At 45.5% G+C, this 21,645-nt stretch overlaps 1 protein-coding gene across 3 annotated transcripts in view; it reads right to left on the minus strand.

Annotated features, from left to right (window-relative positions):
* Nucleotides 1–21,645, minus strand: part of PAX5 (paired box 5) — a 130,158-nt gene that overhangs the window by 54,043 nt on the left and 54,470 nt on the right. For all 3 annotated transcript variants that reach the window (XM_058864675.1, XM_058864676.1, XM_058864677.1), the window contains one exon: nt 2,986–3,115. In XM_058864675.1, the coding sequence (XP_058720658.1) occupies nt 2,986–3,115 (130 nt within the window). The remainder of the gene's footprint in view (nt 1–2,985; nt 3,116–21,645) is intronic.

Here is a 21,645-nt window from a genome sequence, read left to right on the forward strand (position 1 = left end):
CATTTGGGGAGAGAATAGAGCAATCTGTCCAGAACTACAGTGAAAAATGCACCATGAGGTGTACTGAAATGGACATGTCTTGCACATTATAAAGTATAGCTTGCTACTGAATCCTTCCAGCTTCTGACAACCTGCACATCCCTTTCAGCTTTGCATGACACCTCAGAGTAGGAAGCATGATTCAAGCATACAGTGCAGGCCCAGATCATGATAGGAATTTCTGTTCGCTTCCAGAGCATTTCCAGCACAAAACAATTCCTATGGCTATTAAAAAAGAATAAAAGTATAGCAGGTAGATAAATTCCTCCAAAAATATGTCAAAAGGCACAGGTTTTAGAAGATGTTTGATATGCTCATGTAAATCTATGTTTTATGAATGCTGTTGATAGAAGATTCTACTGCACTGTCAAATTAAAAATATAAATACCCAGCATCTTAAAAATGTGTTCTATCGTAGCTGTCACTCTGACATATTTAATACTAATGGCAGATTTGTTTCTAGAACCTGTTGTTCATAAAGCCTGCTCCATATTTTTGAGGAGAATTAGCAAATTTAACATTGGAACTTTTGCTCAAGTGTAGGTAAGATCACAGGGAGAACCTCCGTGAAATCCATTTTGAACTCCATAGCATCACCTCTGTAGCTGGTTTTATTCTAACAAATGTGATCTATCAGCTCACAACACTCTAAGGAAGTAACAATGTGAGACAAAAACCCAAAAGCGTAAAAAAAGAAGTGTTGCTGATGTACCAGCCATAACAGCACTTGGCTGAATCTCATTTTGACCAGGTGCAAATCCTGGATGAGCAATCCCTGAGAAGATGACAGAGGCTGCAGTTAGGTCACCCCAAAACCTTCTTTTCTGTAGCCTGAAAAATTCCAATTCTCTCAGTCTTTCCTCATAGCAGACGTGTTCCAGCCTTCTAATGAACTAGGATGCCTCCTCTGGACTGGCTCCAGCAGCTCCACATCCGTCCTGTGCTGGGCGTCTGTGGCAGCGGCCTCAGGGAGACAAAGAGCACATTGTTCCACCCCAAACCCCTTGTGAAGGGCGGCCCAGGAGTTCTGATTGGGTTTGAGTCCCTGGGGGTTTCTCCCTTGGTGTGTTTCTACTGGTCCCTGACCCTGAACTCCACCCTCAAAGGTGGAGACCCCCAAAGGTTCTGTCCCTCAAAAACCCCTGCTGTGCCTCTGTCCGGGGCTCTCTGTTCTGGACCTCTCTGTTCTGGACCTGACTTTGTTCCCATGCTGAATAAATGGTTTCATGAACCGGGAGCCCGTCTCGTTGGTGTTTCATGCTGGTCCCCAGAATTCTGCTGCTTCCCTGGACGAGATCCTGAGGTTGCTTGACTGCAATGGGCGTCAGGTGCAGAGGCAGCTCTGCAGGTGGGGTCTCACCTGAGCAGGGCAGAGGAACAGAATCCCCCTCCCCTGCTGCCCACACTGGGGGTCAGGCCAGCACAAGGGGGTTTCTGGGTCCCAGCACACATGGCCAGGGGAGGGTGAGTTCTTAACCACCAGCACCCACAGAACTCCTTCTCCCAGGGCTGCTCTCAGTCTGTTTATTCCCTGCCTGGATCAATCCTGGGAGTAGCCCCAACCCACGTGCAGCATTAGCATCTGGCCTTTTTTAACCTCATGATATTCCCATAGGCCACTTCCAGACCTTTTCCAAGTCCCTTCAGGATGACTCTATCTTTCAGGGGTGTTAACTGCACTCTCAATTTAGTGTCACCTACAAATGTGCTGAGGATGCCTGTGATCCCTCTGCCTGTGTCACTGATGAATATATTAGATAACACTGGGTCCAGCACAGACTCCTGATGGACATAGATTTATCTGTATCAATGCTCTATCTCCTTACATCTTACAAGCCACACATCTCCAGAAAGTCCTTCTTTCTGTCCATCCATCCACCCCTAGACACCTTTCTTATTGATAAGTCCAACATTCAAACCACTCATCCAGAACAAGACAGATATTAAAATAAGTCTCTCCCCTCCCACTTCAAGGTACACAAGAATTTCTTTAACTCTCCAATCTTTTTTGAATCCTCCTGAACTTTGTCAAGAAAAGACTGATGCTGTATTGGATTAAAACAACTTTGTGGCAACACTTGGTTTAAAACATCTCTGCTAGATGAGATTGTAAGGCTTTAAAGATAGAGCAATACTTAACAAAAAACAGTATCATCCTCCATTGTAGCTACAAAATAAAGTATTACATCCAGTCTTTGTCAAAACAGAGAAATCCAATGAAATTTGCACCGATTAGACACAGCAGTAACACACAGAGCTAACATTCATATGAAACACAGAGCCTTAAATTTCAAAAGCCCTCCTTTTTTCTGATTTGCACAACTAATTTGGGACACAATTTAATAAGCTTTTTATCAATTTCCTTGCAAGCAATGGGGTCAATCCCAGATAAATAGGTGACCAAAGCATTTATCAGACTCTAGCTGTTCAGCTACACCTGCTGAATAATTGCAGATGCTTTGGCATTCCTTAAACAAAAAGCCTTTGCTTTTCATTTAAATGTTCAACTTTAGTGCACAGGTAAAATTCAGAAATGGTATGAAATGAGCTTCCAAAATTCCAGCTAGTTTGAACTGTCATAAAAACTCCATCCAGTCAAACAGACCAGGTGCATTTATGAAAAATGAGCACAAAAACCCAAAAGCAGAGGCAAGCAGTCTGCTTTTCAGTGACGTGGTGCTATTCAGGATGTACTTTTGGGGTGGAGGGGCACCTCCTTTCATGAACAAGAGGAATTGATACTCCATCTGTCAGCTGCAAACACAAACGATTTACACAAGCCATGCAGCTGACTTTCAACAAGAGTTCCTATGAAATCACATTCAAAAAGAGACTTTTCGAGCAAATGACTCCACAACTGACACAATTCTTCCATAAAGGACCTCATCATGCACTATGAAAGTACAGACAATTCACACTACTTATCACTGTTTGAAAATCATTTACCTGTGACAATAGGATAGGACTGAGGCCCAGGAACACTCGCTCCCAAATCTGCAGAAGTAGGGCTGGTTATATTGGCTTTCATGTCATCCAATCCACCAGCTAGTGAGGCCATGGCTGAGTACTCAGTTGCCTGGAAAAAGAAACAAAATACATTTTAGTGGCAATAAATTTACTAATCAAGAGCTTTTTTTTGCATGTGCCAACAGAAAGCAGATGCAATACAGAACTCAAAAATCCTTTGTTCATCCACTGTTAAAGGCAATGCACATTTACACTGGGCTTTTCAACATTCAGACTGTTCAGTAAATGGGACTTACTGAACACTGCTTATCACCAGTGTTGATGAAGAACACCAAAATATATTTTCTTTATAAAACCAAAGCCAAACTCATTAATATATAACAAGCCTTTCCTGAAAGAGGAAAATTTGTAGATTACCTGCCAAGTGCAAGCTAAAAATTTTCATGCCTCTTAATTTCCATACTCTCCACATTTTAGTGCTGGTACTTGAGGGGACATGCACTAATGAGAATGTGGGAACAGGTTTTCTTGGGAATGTTGCATTTCTTCATCCTCTCACAGGAAAGAAAAGCAATGTATATACAAGAGTTTGCTTAATGGGATGCATTTGTAGCTAACTGTTTCTAAATCCAAGTTATTTAAAAATCAATCACCTGACTCTGGTAAGGACACTGTGCCATTTCCAAATAATTTCTTAATCTAATTAACTGAAAGAGGCTATGGCAAGCAAGCACAGATCCTCAGAAATCAGAGTGTTTGTGTCCTATAACCCTGTTTAAGTCTCTGTAGCTACAGCATTCTATAGCTGATGAGGTCAATGCAGGCACCTGAAGGATGTGTATATACATGGCACAAAGCTTATCTTCATCTGCCCTTTTTCAATGATTTCTTATTGTCCAGATCATTCCCACAAATCTGGGAGGTTTTCTTCCAAAGTCCTCTGTTCCCTGCTATCTGCCCTTTAAGTTTTAATCCCTTATTTGTGAGACAGCAGTCATGCCCTTATCAACTGGAGATTGACTTCAAATAAAGAGCTGCAATGGAAACAGGTAAACTGAAGAGCAACCACTGTGATGCCGATCCCTAATGAATTCCTGAAGATTAAGTCAATGCAGAAGCTGCGCAGAGATGAAGAAAAGCAGATGAACCCAGGATCTCGTGGAGGTTTTTTTAAACAACCAAAACAAAACTCAGAAAACACAGATTCCCACACTGGATTGGTTTGGAAGGTATCTTAAAGACCAACTTATCCTACCCCCTACCATGGGCAGGGACACCTTCCACTAGACCAGGTTGTTCAAGGCCCCATCTAACTAGGCCTTGAACAGAGACGACACATCAAAATAAGTTAACTTTGATAAGTTAACTGATTATCTGAGTGAATACATCCTTCTCCTTCCTGCAGGTTTCTGTGAGAACCCAGCACATAATATAGTGCTTGCCACTAACTCAGCATTTTGGCCAGGAATATGTGCTGGTGTCTCTATAGCTCAGATCTCACTCAAACAGAAGTTAATTTACATGGATAATCCTGTATCCATATAAGGTTTATAAGAAACATGGTTTTTTTCTGCAGACACCATTTGAATGAAGCAGGAGTACTGTCTGTCACCTTGAAGGATCCCCCATACAAACCTCTTGCAGATGAACATGCAAAATACATTTTACCAGGGATCAGCTGCTGGCCACCCTTGTCCTGCACCTAGCCCATGCATCAGAGTCCTCTGACTTGTCTCCTAGGATCCTACATAACCTTTGCATTAAAGTTGTCCTGTTCCTAAGTTATTTTAGCTCATGCCTCCTACAACACCCTCTGTGCCCTCACTTTTGCCTTGCTGTCATGCACTGAGGCCTTTTTGTCTACCACCACTACCTCAAAGACACCCCACCTCTTACTCATCCCCACTTCTGCTCCTGGGAGAGGACAACCCTGGGAACCTCCCTCCTCTGCAGAGGATGCCAATAATGGTCCCGGTCTTCCTCCTTCCATGAAGTGTAATCAAAGCTCCTTCTTCTCATTCAGCATCACACCATAATGCATTTCTCAGCCTTCCCATTCCATTCCATGTTTTCCAATCCCACCTTTCCCCTATGCAGGGTACATGCACATATGAAGGCACTGCTAGATTTTTTTTCTTTCCCCAAAACCCTAACCTGGCAAAACATAAGAGACATCCCATGCAGCTGGTGATGCACAAGCATGCATGGGCTGGCAGCATAGCAGAGGGAAAACCTGTCCTTGTGTGCTGCTGTTTGGTATTTCCGGTATCTCTAGAAGAGCACACACAAATACCCAGGGAAGGCTGCCTGAATTCACCTATGTTGCTCTATGAAAGCCATAAACACACCATATGAAGACTAGAAAATCTCTTTGGATCCTCCCATGGAGCACTGATCCACCACTCCCAACAGGCAGAGAGTGAATGTGGCTTCCCAATTACAAAGTGAGAGCTGCACACCTGTAGTTTGGGAGGAAGCATCCAGCTGGAATGTGACCTCTGCCACAAGCTGGGTCACATGAGAGGACTCAGGAAGGAGGTGTACATCCCAAACTACAAACACAACTGGAACCACCCTGAGCCCTCAACTGAAATTCTCAGACATAGGAATGCATAACTCCATAGCTGGGTTCTCTTCAGGAGTCCAAGGAACTTACCCTGCAAGAAACAGGACCAGAGCTAAGACTTTTAACTGTAATGACCTAGAAGCACCATGCCAATGAGCCATGAGTACCCCTCTGAGCTTGGAGAAACTGACCAGTTCTAGTGTCAAGCAAGCAGCAACCAGAGTGTAGCATAACCTGGCAAGGGTCACAACAGAGGTAGCCTGTGCTCTTCCATGTCACTGCACCATAGTGAGTTGGTGCAATATGCAGTGGCGCAGTCTCAAACCATGGAACAACACCTGCAGACTGGAGGGACTGGAAGCATTATGGTTACCCAGCACAGTACAGATGGAGAGCCCATAGCCAAGCAGCACTGTGGTAGGAATGAGCTGAAGATGTGCGAAATGGAGATTTGGGGTCCTTCCCTGCTTTTGGTCACAATAACTTCCTGAAGATGGGACCTACATGTCTTTTGCAATGGCCCAGCAACTTTTCTTAGAATAGTGGGATTTTAAGGGATTTTCCAGCTACTTTACTGTGCCAAATCCCTCCTTGGAACCACCATCAGCTGAACACTAGCAGCCACATGGAGCAAGCACTGACCACAGCTTTCAGCACTGAGGCAGAACAAGTGCAGGCTGATGGGCACCCCTTCTGATTGCTGACACCCCTCTCATCACACAGTCCCAGTGGAGAAGTGATCCCCTCACCTCACGTCCACCTCTGCAGTTACAGTTTACACTGCAAAGCAGCAGAGTCAGGGCCAGCACTGGCCTGGCACAGTGGCAGTGACCAGCACTTGCCTGTGGGCAGCAAAGGAAACATAATGCTGCCAACAGCAAGGTGCTGCAGGAAGTTGATGGTCAGCAGAGGCAACTTCTGGCCCCCAAGGAGTGGAGCATTAGGGCTGCAGAGCAGAGGAGCCTTCACCTAAAACCAAACCATGGGTACTTTCTGCAGCTCTCCTCACCCCTATGGAGAGTCCAGGAGAGAATCTAGCACCCCCTGAAAAAGCAAAAACCTCTCTGATACTGCGGGCTCACAGAGTTGGGTATTGAACCACTCAGGAGGGGTACTATGGCATTCCCTCTTCCCATTCCCCCCAGGTTCTCTTCCTTTCAGGCATCCCATCTGGAGAGGAAAGGAAACCCCAGGGGACGGCAGCACTCATGAAGCAGCCCCTCACCCCATGGCCCCACTGAGACCCTCCTGCTGAACCCTCCTGCCAACCCTTCCCAAGAGCTTCTCCAGCTGATTGTGGCAGGAGCAGCAGAAAGGATCTTAGACTTGGCTCCTGCACTGGTGAGCTGGCAGTGCTGCTAGTGAGAAACAGTCCAGAATGACTGTCATGGCCATGGGTCCCTCCTCGTGCAGTAGGAAGCCTGACCTTCTGCTTGGTAGGTGAAAAAGCAAGAGACGGGTGTTCATTACCCTAGAAATTACCTGAAAAATGACTGCCTGCGGTTGTACCACGCACTGTCTCATCAGCATGGAGCACCACTGCCATAGCATGGAGGAGAGAAAACACAGACATGTGAAACGAGGAATATATAAAAGAGAGACTGAGAAGGACAAACTGAAAGGAGGGGCAAGACCAGATCTCATGTGTTCCCCAGCCCTATCCAACTCTGCCCTGTCTTGGCTCTGGCAGACAGGAGCTGGGGGGAGTGGCTGCAGCGGTGAGGAGAGGAATAATCTCTGTGTGCCTATTAGTAGCAGCACAACTTCTCTTGCAGCAGCAGGGTCTGCACAGTCCCTTCCCATTAGACTTCTCTGCAAAGTGCACATGGGAAGGTTTCTGCTCTAAGTAAGGTTTTGATTCCATCTCCATTGCAAAAGCTTTAGTTCTAACTATTAATCCCCTTGGAGTGGTGGATGTGATAGGCAAATGGAAAGAAAAAGGGTGCAGAAGGGTTTCATAACTGTTTTCAAACCTGCTGCACTACAGCAAAGCAGAGAGACAGACTACAACCAGCTTCACCCTGCACTTTTTCTGGTGAAGATGCCTGAGTGTAACACACTGAAAAGTCAACCCACCCTATGTGTACAGAAATTGTCTCTTTGAGATTTACCTGGGATTTTATCCTGAAGTGTCAGGAAAAGATAGACACACAGCAGGGAACAAAGCTGCTCCCTGAAACAGCCTGGTTCTTGGGTGCTAATACAGGAATCTCAGGGAGCTACCAGAGGCTGGAATGAGCCCTGTGACCCACATTGCAATCCATGAGGTGTGAGATAAATGTATCTCCTTTCTGCCCCATCCCTTTGGTGGGGCACAGACCTCACAATGCCTCTGAAGAAGCTGCACCAAGCAGAGACAGACAAGAGGTATCTGCTGCACAGGGCAAATGGCCATTAAAATTAACCAGCTGGGGTCTGCTGGGACTTGCACATGTTGCTTTTTGCATCTGCTTTATTTTCCAAATCAGAACACAAGGCAGGCATGAAATAACACCTTCTGTGTTCTCCTGCCACTGACACAGCTGCCCCCAGGCCCACGATGCTGCTCAGGATACAGCAGCAGCAACAGCTCAACAGGAGCTCAGACTATCAGTGCTTGGTGCCAGCCTGGGGCTTCAGGTCTTAGTCTGCCTCCTCACTGACCACGTGCTCTGCCTTCCTTCCTGACAGAGATGGTGCATCAAGAGCTATCATTGCAAAAAAAAACCACTGAGATCCCTGAAAGGCACAGTGCTGTCCCCCAGATCACATCCACCACACCTCCTGCTTACCCCTGATGGCAGCAGCAAGCCAGACCTCACACCAAATATCTCCAAGTTATCACATCTAAGTATTTTTAAATTAGTTAGTAAATAGAGGCAAAAATGGCACACGCCAGGCAGGCTGTCCACAGAAACCTTCACCTCAGCCTGACAAAAGGAAAAAATTTGTAACATTAGATATGGTTTGAAGAGTTTAATCCAAAGCAGCTCTAATTAATCTCCCCAGGCTTTCAGAAACCCAGCACTGCTTGCAGCTGCACAGTCACCACTGCTGCTCTGCCTGGAATTTCATGGGAATAGAAAATCCAGCCTAATGCCCTCCTCCTCAGCCACCCACAACAGGGGTGGGAAAGGCTCTCAGAAACCTATATATCAAAGTCTCACCACTGCTGCCTGCCAGCCACCACACCATTTAACAATTTACATGATATTCCCTTCACTGGCCATTGCTGACACCAAAACCAATCCTACTTTGAAGCAAATGCTATTTACACACCTAATTGGGGCCAAACCCTAGTTGCTCTTTGTTTTCAGCCACATTGGGCTCATTGCTGTCTCAACAGAATGTGGAAGTTTGATTTCAGTGGTACAACCTTTTTCCCTCAGTTTAAATAGAGTATTTCTGAGCCTCCCTTTCACAATACATATATGTTTATAAGAAGTTAACAGCTGTGCTTCATTTTAGCCCAAATCCAATTAGAATTGTACACATCCCCAGACATTCCTTTGAAGGCAGTGAGAATTAGCTCATGCACCCTGCCATGAGCACATTTACGCTCATACTTCAAAATAACTGACCTGTTTTTGACCCAATCTTCACCTTATCTGCATATGGGAAACGATATACTGCATTTTACATTTTCATAGTGCAATTCATAAGTGGGTGCAGCTATTCTCAGATTTTCCAAAGGGACACCCAAACCCAATCTAAATGCCTAGAATTTACCTGTTGTTTTTCTTTTATACATATAAATAGCTGCATTTCCATTCACTCTTTGTTTCTCATTTTCATTTTGTTCTAATATCTGCATGTAAATGTCTGAAAATAGCATCTGTAATTGAAGATTATGAAGTATAGCCAGCTCCTGACAGGCTGCTAAGGAAGATGGATTATCCTCATTTTTCTGTAAATTTTGTCAATTTTGGAATTCATAAGCTATCAACACTGATCAAAATGTGACTGCACAGCTGTGTCAAAGCGGACGGCGCAGCATCAGCGCAGCTCCGAGGAGGACAGCTCTCCCCAGCCACTCAGCCAGGGGCACACACTGCAGGAATCCTTCCTGGCTGCTTGTGGTATCTACATCCCAATCACACTGCCCCCTCCACCCCTGCAAAAAAAAAAAAAATCAAATAAATAAGTAAATTGAAAGTACGCAAATTCCCTGGTGCACCAATTCAGATCACAAAGCACAATTTATTGCATGTTCTCTCTTTTTATTTATCCCTAAGTAGTAAACACGATTTCCATTCAGGGGGTTCGTTATGTTCCACTCCTACCAGACAATCACGGCACACTTGAGGCAATTGTTTAGCCTCTTCCTCTCAATTTTCCCATTACTGGGAGTAAGTACTGTTGGGACTCTTTAATAGCCCGACTGCAGCCCATATCAATAACAGATGAGGTTTAATCGTCCAACACAAAAATTATTTAGGCTCAGTAAGGACATTCAATGTCATTTGCATAATGGCATTTCTATCCTGAGCACCTAACCCATCGTGCATAAACAAGACCCTGGGACCATAAATAATAATAAATCATGACGTCCATCCTCCTCTTGCTGTAATAGGAGCCTCTCTATGTAGAAATTATTTCAGCAGGAAATGGGCACTATAATTTTAAAGACATGTGGCATTGCACAGGCCAGTAAATCACACCCGTGCACAGTTACACACACACACGTGCCAGTGAGGCTGCCCATAGTGAGCAGCAAAACCCCATGAAGCAGCAGCACAGAACACTGCCCATGCTGGCTGCTGGAAATGTTTTTAATATTGTTTCTTAGTCAGAGGTAGCAGGCTGAACAAAAGCCATGCTTGAGTAGTGTGTGCAGTGCCTGGCATGTGCTCGATGGACCTGTCAGTCTGCCAAATCCCTGCTGGTCAATCCCTCATGCCTGCTGTCCTTGGATGTCTGGGAGGGTCTGACGGGAAGGGAGCAGAGACCTGCAGATGCTCAGATGGGTGTTTTCCAAGCAAGCCCTTCATGGTGCCATTGCAGTCCCCAATGCCCAGCAGGGGCAGAAATGGCCAGTGGCCTCTTTTAGAATCATGAATCACTGAGGATGAAAAGCCCTCTAAGATCATTGAGTCCAACACTACCAGGGCCATCAATAAACTATGTCCTCAAGAGCCATAAACTTCCTTTGGTTTTCAGAAAGTAGCCTCCACCAAAAAAATATGTAAGGCCAGCCCAAGAGTGGTAAATGTATAGAATGAGCTGAGGTGGCTTTCCAGATTTCAGCCTCATCTGGCCGCTAACAAGCACCTGGATCAGAAACATCAACACCACCACAGTGACAAAGCCAACCTCTGTTTCCACCGAGATTTGCTAGCTTCAACATCACATATTTGTCTGCAACAACTCTGACATCTCTCTGTGTAATACTAACGCTGCTCTGTCTCCTGCAGGACACAAAACGATAGGAGGACTCACCCGAGCCTCCACCCACTCTCATCAGCACTGCCCAACCCTGCAGAGGTTCCTCCTTTCTGTCTCCATGCCAGAGCCTCCCAGTTCAGTTTACTGAGAAAAGTAGAAACTCCCAAAACAGATTCTGTAGGAATCTGCTCCCAGTTCCAGTGTTGCAACACAAATGCCTGCAACTGGCCCGACCCCCTCCAGTTTCTTCTCTCCAGTCTTCCTCTCTCCAGCCTTCCTCCTCCTCCCAGGGCAGTCCTCTCCCACTTTCCACACAGACTTACATGGGGCATTTCTCTTCTTCCCCCCTTTCCTGCCCTCTCCCCAGCACCAATTGAATTCTCTCAGCAGCCTCCACCATCCTATGTGCAATGCTAAAAAGGAGACACCTAATCAAAGTAAAGCACGGGACACACAACTGAAATAAAGCGTAGTGCAACCCACCCTGTTGAAAAAGCATTTCCTCTTTGGAAACCCAGCACAAAATTTAGGGTTTTATGCCTCTAATTGCTACAAGATATTGTTAAAATATGCTGTTTCTCAGGACAGAACCTGGACACTTCCCCTCTCAACACTAACAATTTCAGCCAGAGGGGGAGGGAAAAGGTACAATCCTCTGTCATGGTGGCTCCTCTGCTCCCACTGAAGCACTGAGCATGACTGTGCCTAGAAGAAAGCACAACCCCCAGCACAGTAAAGTACTTCCTTATGGAGAAATACGAATCAGAAATGTGAATGCACACTGAGAATGTGTGAGGCTGGCTTCAATATTTTCAGATGTTCAATCCATCCCACCAATGGCTCCTGGCACTCAAGAAGTCTTGTGCAAATTTTCAATAACAGTTGGTATTTATGCAATGCTTTCACATGCACTACCCAATGGCGTTTCACAAATGCCATCTGAGAATCCTGTCACAGCATTTTTTAGATCATATTAAGCATTGTGTACAATAAACTGGTCTCAAAGTGCTGTGATTACCAAAGCGGCAGATTACCAGGGTCCAAGCCTCATGGGTAGCCAAAGCCCCTGCAGTCACTGCACCTACAAGGGTACCAAACCACTATGCAGGGGAAAGCCAATAGAGAAAGCCACAGAGTTTGCTGTTTTGTGGCATGTTGCAAAGTCCAAGCTGAAATCCATGTCAACTCATGAGCTCCTGTATTTCAAAGCCAAACAGCGACACACATTCTTCATTTTCCAAAAGACTTTTGCTTCTCCTGTTGATGCCCCTTGGAGTCTGGTGATCCTGTGGGGGTCAGGGGCCTTCTGCCTTCCATTTTTGGGGTGGAAGCTTTCCCTACAATGCTGAATTCCCCATCAAATTCCCACTATGGAACTGATCCTATTAAAAGAAAAAAGGCAAAAATAAACTAAAAAAAAACCACATTAAACAAAACTCCCATTATTATTCAAAGCTGTTCTTTCACTTCTTCCCCTGCACCTGAACTAGAACGGTAAAGGGCCACAATATTGCACACCAGTTTTCATTACAGCATGTTTATGGAAAAGACAGAAATCTTAAAGGTCTTTTCCAATCTAAATCACTGTATGGTTCTGTGCCTGGGGAGGTAGAAAATACAGGAAAAGGTAGGATATAAGGAAAAGAAATATTATGGAAAGGTTTGTAAATCATTTGTATTATGGAAAGGTTTGTAAAACAGGCTACCCAGAGAAGTGATGGAACACACCATCCTGGAAGTGTTCAAAAAACATGTGGATATGAGTGACAACATGGTTTAATGATGAATATGGTGGTGGTGCTGGGCTGACAGTTGGACTTTGTCCTAAAGGTCTTCTCCAACCTTAATAGTTCTGTGATTCTGTAACTGCAAATGTTGTTTCCAGAAACATTATGCAGCACTTTCTGATTACATGTCCTTGGAGTCATGGGATTAAGAAGGCAGCAGGAACTGAACAAACTCTGTGCACTGACAGCAGGCAAAGTGACTGGCTTGGATATCTTAACCAGAGTGCTTTGTCATGAAAACAAAAAGTGTCAGGATGGCTGCTGGGAATGTGGAGTGAGGGAGATGCTCCTTGCCCTTCATGCATGCTGCAGGCATGCCTCATGCAAATGGAGGCCCTAGGCAAGGGAACATCAGGGGAGTGATGCAGTGCTTGCTTTGATGTGACATTCAGCAAGGATGAATAGGCACGGAACCCCACTCATCTTGTGGGGTAAATCTTGAGCTGTTTTTCCCCTTTGCTAATTATCCAAGGCCCACTGACAACCAAATCTGACCAGCAACAGGTCCAGAATGTGAAAGCTCCAGGACAAGGTGATGGAGACTGGGGCAGGACAGCATTCCATACCTCAGGAACATTCTGTCTGCCCTACCTGCCCATGGAGCAGGGAAATGGGCTCCTCATCTTCAGAATTATACCTACAAACACCAGAAATTGTCTGCATATTGATATAAAAAATTAAGCAAAACAGAGACAAGCTGACAAGTCAGGGTACCTATTGGGTGCTGGTTCCAAGTAAAGAGACTGTCTGATGACACACAGAGCCTCTTGCTGCTGGATGCCCCGATATCATGATAAGCCTCAGTAACAGACCTCTATACAGAAAGATCATCAAAGACAACAGGTTTTGGTGAAACATTTCCATTTTTATCAAAACAAATTTTCTATTGGAAAGACAGGTTCAGCCAGGCACACTGGTGTTGTAATAATCACTATTCTGCTGCTAAAACTGCAGAAGATGCCTGAGCACCACACATGCAGCAGAACATCACCACAAGCAAACAGCATCAGGCAACCAGAAGGGAACCCACCACCAGTATTACCTAAGCACCTCTTCCACCCCAAAAGCTACTCCAGTTCTTATGCCAGAGAGGTATTTGGGGTTATGTTTTCAAAATTTCCTCTCCAGTCACAAGAACCAAAGAACCCCTTGAACAAAAACACTGACATGGTGGCTGTGCAATCAACAAAATCTCCCACTGTTACCAAGCCTCACAGTTTGACAATGCCTGAAAGTCATTCATAAGCTACATAATCTGATGACAATTTCTTGTATAACATAATTTAATTCGTTACTTAATCCTGTGTTTCAATTATTCAGAGAGGTCCTAATAACCAGTGAAATACTCCAAGCCTAACTGAGCATCTGACAAGTGCAGTTTTTATGCCTGGCTTCACTCCCCAGCTCCTATTCCAGGAATGCACTCATCACCTCCAGGACCTTGTTCTCTCTCAGCCCTTTGAGCATGACTTATCCGGACTGGTTTGGACCTGAGTTCAGCCCCGAGGGGGTTTTGCAGGAGAAGCCCTTCCCTCTCCAATATTGCCCTTATTTCATTCCATTTTCAGGGTGAGAGGAGCAGAGCTGAAATCATGCTCCTACATGTTAATCTACTCTCTTAGTGCAGAAGTTCTCTCAGATTTGGGGTTTTTTGTTTTGTTTTGTTTGTTTAGAAAATTCTGCTGCCAAAACATTTTAAGTAGCCACTATTCATAGTGCAGAGAGGAATTTTGAATCAGTCCCTTTTGTGTGGAACTGGCTTAGCTCCACAATTGCTTTTTGTCATCATTCAGACACTGGTGTAGGTTGTTTTGTTCAATCCTATACTAAAAAAAAGGTAACCCAAAACTATGTCAGTCTTCTGAAAACCCAGGCTCTGCTCTGAGCAAGCTTCTCAGACGCCATAGCACTGCATGCCAAACAATCCTCCATCTCATCCTATACACTGGGTGAACTCTTCCACACTAACGACACTTTTCATTGTAGCAACACAAAAGTTTTCCTTAAACACATCATAATAACTGGAATGAATAAAGTTGCTGAGCAGCATGGTAGTGGTATGACCCAGGTTGGAAGGGGTTCCTCTAGGTGGGTCTTGAAAATCACCACAGAGACTGCACAACTTCAGACCCTGCAGAGCCTCTCCCATGTCAGTTCATGCCCCTGTCTGTCATGTTCCCACTGTGTACCCCCATGAAGAGTTTGTCTCCTTCGGAGATGTTTTAGCACATCAGGTTCCTAAAGAGAGCATACTCCCATCTTTGTCAATTACAAGGTGATGGACAGATTTAGAGAAAGCCCACTGTAAAGACTGTAAAACAACAGTGATTTCCAAACTAAGACTGGGAAACGCACTCAAACCTTGTCAGAGCCTGTGGGATCCAGACATTTACTGAGGACTAAGTGGAGAAGTCTTGTTCCATTCTTCAAATGCTGGTGCAATCCCTTCACCTTAAATATAATCTGAACAGGCACTAGTTGACAGGTAAGTGTGTTCACTCACAGACTTGCCCTTCCTTCTCCTGTGGGGCTAACATAGGCATAAGGAAGTTGGTCGATTTTGACATAACTGTCCAACTTGTGCTGCTACATGGCATTGTCTGATATTGGTGAAGGACCTTGTTTATCTCTCTAAACTAAAAAAGAAAGAAATTATTTATTGCAAAGCACACAATAAACAAAGAGATGCAAGTTCCCACATATCAAAGAAATGTGAACTCTTCTGTCAAGGTAACAAGTGGGGAAAGCTTTTCTTAGATTTCCTACTTCTCTATCACACTTAGAAGCCACAGAAAATCTTCTGGAGGAGAACACCTGCTGCTTTTGCAAGATGTTGTGTTCTATACAATCACTAAGCTCTGGCTGTAAAGCTGGTGGAAGGTGCTGAGATGAAATTTGGTTTTAGAAAAACATCCCCTTTGAGCATTACCCAACAGAAATGTTGCTATGGCTGCAATTTCCAAACATTTTCCCGAGTTGTTGGGGGTTAGGATATTTTTCCTTTTGTTTATTTCTGCCATGGAATTTTTTCCCAACTGCTGCTAAGAGAATTAACGACTGGTACTTGAGACAAAAGAAATGGCCAAGGTGGGGGAGGGCTCAGCTTTCTCACCTGGGGCGTGGTTCTCTTTGGAAGGGTAGAGATACTGTGAGATTTTGGCAGGGGGGTGGGGGACTGGGCTTAGCTCCTTTGACTCTCCTGCTCTGCGCGTCAGAGGGGAGAGAGGCTCTGGTTGCTGTGGGGAGAATTCACTACCGTGAGGTTCCGTCCCCTGCTGCCTTGTCCTACCATGAGTGGAGCTCTGCTCATAAAAGGGGCCGTTGCACTGGGACCCTATTAACATCCAACCTCACCAAACAAAGGACCCTCACCAGCCACTTGGGTGTCTCAGGAGAAACCCCAGGATGCCCCTGCAAGGGAGCCTCTCCCTGCCATGTTTGGGAGCCAGGCTGCCGCTGCCCAGCCCCGCCACTTCTCTACCATTGCTCTGGGTTTTTCACTTCACTGTCAGCCAGCACCCCCTGCCTGCTGGGACACTCCCCCAGCTCCTCCACAGCCATGGATTTTCTGATACATTACATTACTCTGGTTGTCCCTGGTGCCGCTCCAAGGTTCCTGCTGCAGCCGCTTTTTTCCCCAACCCGGCCGCCATTACCCATGAGGGAGGCGCGGCTACAGCTCCCCCTGCAGGCGCGGGGGAATCATCGCGCTCCCCTGCCCGGCCAGGAGCCAGCAGCGCCCCTGCCGGCTGTGTCCGGAACTGCACCCAAGGGGAAAGCACCTGCTACCGAGAGACGGCTGGGGCTGGGGGTCTGGTTTTCTTTGTTGGTGCTGCTGTTGTTTGCCTTGTTTTATACAGAAATAGATATATATTATAGTAAAGAACTTTTATTACTTTTCCTGCCTGACAGCCCCATGATTTCAAAGTTTAAATAATTCAGAGGGAAAGAGGTAATATTTCTTCCATTCCAAGGGAGGTTTCCACCTTCCTTGCAGACACCTGTCTTTCAAACCAAGATACCAGGCTCTCAGGGAAAAAGCACACCTCTTTCCTCCTCAGTAGCATCCTTGTCCCTGAGGAGCTTCTAGGGTGGAGGAGAGCTGGTCTGCCTTTGCCAGCTGCTGACCATGCCACATGTCACCAACATTCCCTTTGCACACGCCTGTGCACAATGTGGAGAGCTTGCCAGGGGGAGAAGTCATTCCCCCAGTTTAGGCAGAGCAAAGAGAAAAGAGACAAGGACAAAGAAGATGTGGGAGCACAAGCCACAGCAAGGTTGGCCTTTCCTTTAACTTGTGAATTTGTATTTCTGCATATAGTCATATTTGAGAGCAGTCAGGAGGAAAAAAGGGGATGTTTAAAACCAGGAATACAATGCAATTCTCAAAGGAGCTGTCTATCTTGGTATTTTGGGATTCCTCCTCTTTGATGGGTCAAAGGGAGGAGGAGGTGAGAAGGATTCCCCTGTGTAGGAAAAAAATTCATACTTAGCAACCCTGGAGACAGAGATAGTCCCCAGACAGAGTCATGTGAATTGAGGAATGTAGCACTGCAACTCCAATGCTCAGACTAGGAGAGAAGCATCATTTGAATCTGCTCTGGGCATCACTGAGGCTTCCCTAACCCCATAACAGGCACTAGGAGAGTTACAGTCTTTCAAATGTACTCTGAAATCCCTGAAATATGTGTGCGCTTACTCTTCCCCAGCTTGGTCTCATTACACTGAATGCCATCACAGCAGGGTGTGTGCAGTGAAACCCCAGCTCTCTCCTCTACCAGCAGCTTCTCTTCAGCATGATCATGCTCCCAAGATCTTGCAGACTGCAGGAAATGCTCCCTGTCACCTTCTGCAAAGTCTGCAGGAGAAATCCTGACTTTGTGCTGCCCATTACTTCTAGACAAAGTAGGAAAGTTGGTCACCACCTGCTTCTACAGGGAGGTACCTCTGGGAAGGGGCTCTGGGCATTGAGCTGAAGTGGGGGTGCATGGTATCCCCCTCTCTGTGCCAGACAGGAGAGTGGGAAACCCCTGGATTACCCACCTGCCCTTCTATCCACCTCTCTTGTTTACACAAAAAACAGCCATTTCAATTCCAGCCTCCTCAGACATCCTCAGCTGCCCCTGAAATCTGCAGGGCTGCTTTTCACAAGGATGATGTTGATGTAGGAAGACGTTTGCTGGATACATGGTTCCTGTCATGCTCCTTCCCCAGAAAACTCTTTGCCTTCACAGCCCCACTGTCACACAGCATACACACAGGTGTCATACAACAAATCTGCTGTGACTGTCACTACCCAACACAACATGACACAGCAAGGTGGCACACGCACGGAATTCTGTGCGGTCTTCAGAAGCTCATGCACTAAAACATACTCTCAAGGAAGGGCAAAGGAGTAGGTATGCAAAGAGGAGGTACTGATCAAAGGAGCTGAGCTTTCTCCTGCTATTCTAAAAGAAAAGCCTGTCCACCCAAAAAAAAAAAATAAATAAAATAAAAAAATTAGCAGGAAGAAACACTATGGCAGGTTTCTTTCTTGTTTTTCAATCTGAACCAGAGCAGAGCCAAAGGAGAAGGTTGTGCATCCCTCTGCATGCCCAGCAGTGCAATGAAGGGACATAGGGCTCAGAGAAGACACTCTGACTGTCAGAAGACTGAGGAGGCTTCAACCTCTACAGCAGCACAGGTGTCACATGAAAGCATCTGAGACAGATGGTGGAGCTCTATCACCAGAATAACCTGATGATGCTGAACTGGAGACAGCAGCTGACAGAATAGTCTTGAGGCTCAAAGTGCTTTGTGCATGGAGCAGCTCCAGAAAAAACACCTCATGAAAGGAGATGGGAGTAAGTGCTACTGTCATCTCCCAGAGGTTGCTGCTCTGTCCTAGTGAAGCAATCCATGTTACAGCTGAGCACTGGTCCCTACATCTTTTGTTTACCTGTTTAGTTTTTACTGTTATTGAAATGTTCTACTAGCCAATAAAAAATATTGCCAGCCTGAGATTTTTTCCTGAGTAATCTTTAAAGTGCACAACTGGCTGGCAGAGAGGGCTGCAGTAGGTGTGGATACACCTTCACAGCACACACATGCACTACCCAGGTGGGAGCAGCTCATTCACACACCACCCAACCCCCCTGACAGGCTTACCATGGGCATGAGCAGCAAAGCCCAGCACTCAGGGAATCTACAACTGCAGCAAGGGGCCAGTTGCCACTTCTGCTGACCAGGAGGAGCACAGCTTCTTCCCCTACAACCCCTAAACAGGGCAGAGGTCATGGGTGCCTGTGCTCCCAGCTGCTGTCCATTCGCCATCCTGCCTGCCTGGACCCCACGCCCTTTCCATTCGGTAGGGGTATTGATCTGCTGGCAGCAATGGGCTGGATAATTAGCCAGGAATTAGGGTTTCTATTACAGCCAGGAGGCTGCCCCAGCTGATTTATCACCTGAATAATTTACTGTGATTGAAAGGAAATTAAAATGAACTCCATTTGACAACTGTGTGCTTTTATGGGCTTTAGTAAAGACTCAAAAGCCAAATTAATAGCCTGGTGTTGTTTGATAGTCTACTGAGAGTAAATATGGAAAGGTTTTTTGTCTCCTGATGTGCTCTCCTAGGCTTGATTTTAGAGTTGGGATTTTCTTCCCCTCCCACCAGCAAGGCTAAAGCCTGGAACAGGGGAGATTTCAGCCGTAAAAGCCAGAGCCCTTGTTCCCTGCTCCTCTCTGCACTGCCAGCACTCACGCTCTCGTTCTCTTTTCTGTGGTTATAGAGGATCACAGGGTCAGCAGGTTGAGCATGAGCAGGTAATACCTGCTGGCATCCCCCGGCCCAACCTGGCACCAGCATTGGCAGCAGCAGCCAGGGCAGCCCACCCAGCTGCCACTGCTGGTGATGGGCTGCCAGCAGCGTGGCCTGAGGGAAAGCACGGGGGCCACACACAAAATCCTCCTGCATCCCACAACCCCATATCACCACCTCTGGCAGACCTGGGCATGTATCTCACCATGGTTCAGGGTGCTGACCCTGCAACACCATGTCTTCCTTCCCACTGCTGCCTGGGCTCCTGCAGAGCTGGCAGAGCATTGCTAGGTTCTGCTTCACCTCTTCCTGTGTCTTTATTTTTCCTCAATTTTATATTTGTGTACAATCATTGAGACGCATGTTATTGTTTCCTTTTCCTTTTTAACTTGTTTTTCATTTAGCACACCATGTAATGCATCCATGGTTAAGAGCTTGCCTTGGAATGTTCAAATTATTCCTGCAAGTGACAGACTGAGAAAAGATTTGGTTCTTCAAACTATCCATGAATCATTTTCCTAATTTTCACCATTTCTGGATGAAAAGAAGTTTTGTGAAAACACAAACAACTATTAGCTCTGCATTTCTCAGTAAAAGTCAGAGTGTTTTCAGAAGCTCAACAGCCTTTGTCTGCCCAAAGGTTTCCCAAGAAAAAACATATTTCTCACACTCTGGGGACCAGGACCAAGCATACAGTCTTGTAGTTCATAGAATCATTCATTGCATGGTTTGGGTTGGAAGTGGTCTTAAAGATCGTCTCATTTCAACACCCCTGGCACAGGCAGGGACACCCTTTAGTAGATTCATTCCTTCCTTCTGTTTCTCCAGTAACTCCGCTTTGGGAGTGAGTCCTCTTAAAACAGAAATGGGTTATACTTTCTGGCTTTACTAGAATTTTCTGTTATTCCCAAAGATTAAGTTCCAGTACTGTAAGGGGGATTGTGTATCTCTCTCCTCTCAGAAGTTGCATTCCAGCTCCTCTTAGAAAAAAGCCCATAAGATTCCTGTTTAAAAGCTGGAGCATACTTAGGCAGAAAGCAAAACTTGATTTTCAAAAGAAGTTTATGCCCCTGTCTTGGTCAATTCAGAGAATTTCTTTGGTGCAACTCTCTCTGCATCAGGTTTCAACTTCATGCAATTCTTCCACTTTTTCCAAATCATAAGTAATTTTGGGGGGATTACTTGGCTATCCAAATTCTATTAGTTATCCAAATTCCATCTGCATATCTCCAGATCCACAATTATTTGCATTCCATGTCATGAATACCCGTGTTGCTATATGTTTGCCAGGTTACTGGTTTCTATATGAGTGCAGAATATCTACATTTTATCCAGAAATCACTCTGAGAGCAGATATTCTGCTTAGGTCTAGCTTAAAGCAGAGGGAAAGCACCAGCACAGGCCTAGGAATTATGTGCTATTAGCAGCAAGCTGTTATCGTCTAAGCTGGTGACCTACATAGCATTGAATCTGCTCACATCATGTTATGCCTCATTATGGCCCTGATCTAAAGTTTATTGAAGTCAATAGAAATATTCCTCTTGGCTTCAATGAGTATTCGATTGGACCCATGTGTGAAACTGAAAGTACAAAAGAATCCATTTCTGTTGTGGACAGAAATCCAGCATGGATAATTCTTTTCTTTATTCTAAGAAAATTAACGCACTGTGTCTCACATTGAGCCAATCCAGCTGTATATCCTTCACCCTGCATTTTTCACCCATAGATGCATTAATCCCACTCTCACAGCCTCCATGACCACATTGGTCCACAAGCACCAGGTTTGTCCCCTGCCTGCTTCAATGGGACGTTCCTGCAGTTGTCCAGTCTCAAATACCTAAAATCCCCAGGTCTCCTTGACTTTCCTGGGTCTTTTTCTCCAAGAACATCTCCTGTCTTTGTCAATGCTTTGACTAGAGAATTGCTTGAGTCAGCAGCTCACAAAACAGATGGCACAGGCTTGGCTAGTCTGGGACAACTTCCCAAAGATGCTCTGGAGAGCTCCTCCTTCCTTCTGGCTGGAATCACAGGAAGCTATTGGAGGACAATCATCCTCACAGCCACACAGAGGATTTTGCTGAGTATAGCTGATGCTTCCAGTTCCTCCAGGTCTTAATGGA

Source organism: Poecile atricapillus, chromosome Z (assembly GCF_030490865.1).
Source record: "Poecile atricapillus isolate bPoeAtr1 chromosome Z, bPoeAtr1.hap1, whole genome shotgun sequence".
NCBI lineage: Eukaryota > Metazoa > Chordata > Aves > Passeriformes > Paridae > Poecile > Poecile atricapillus.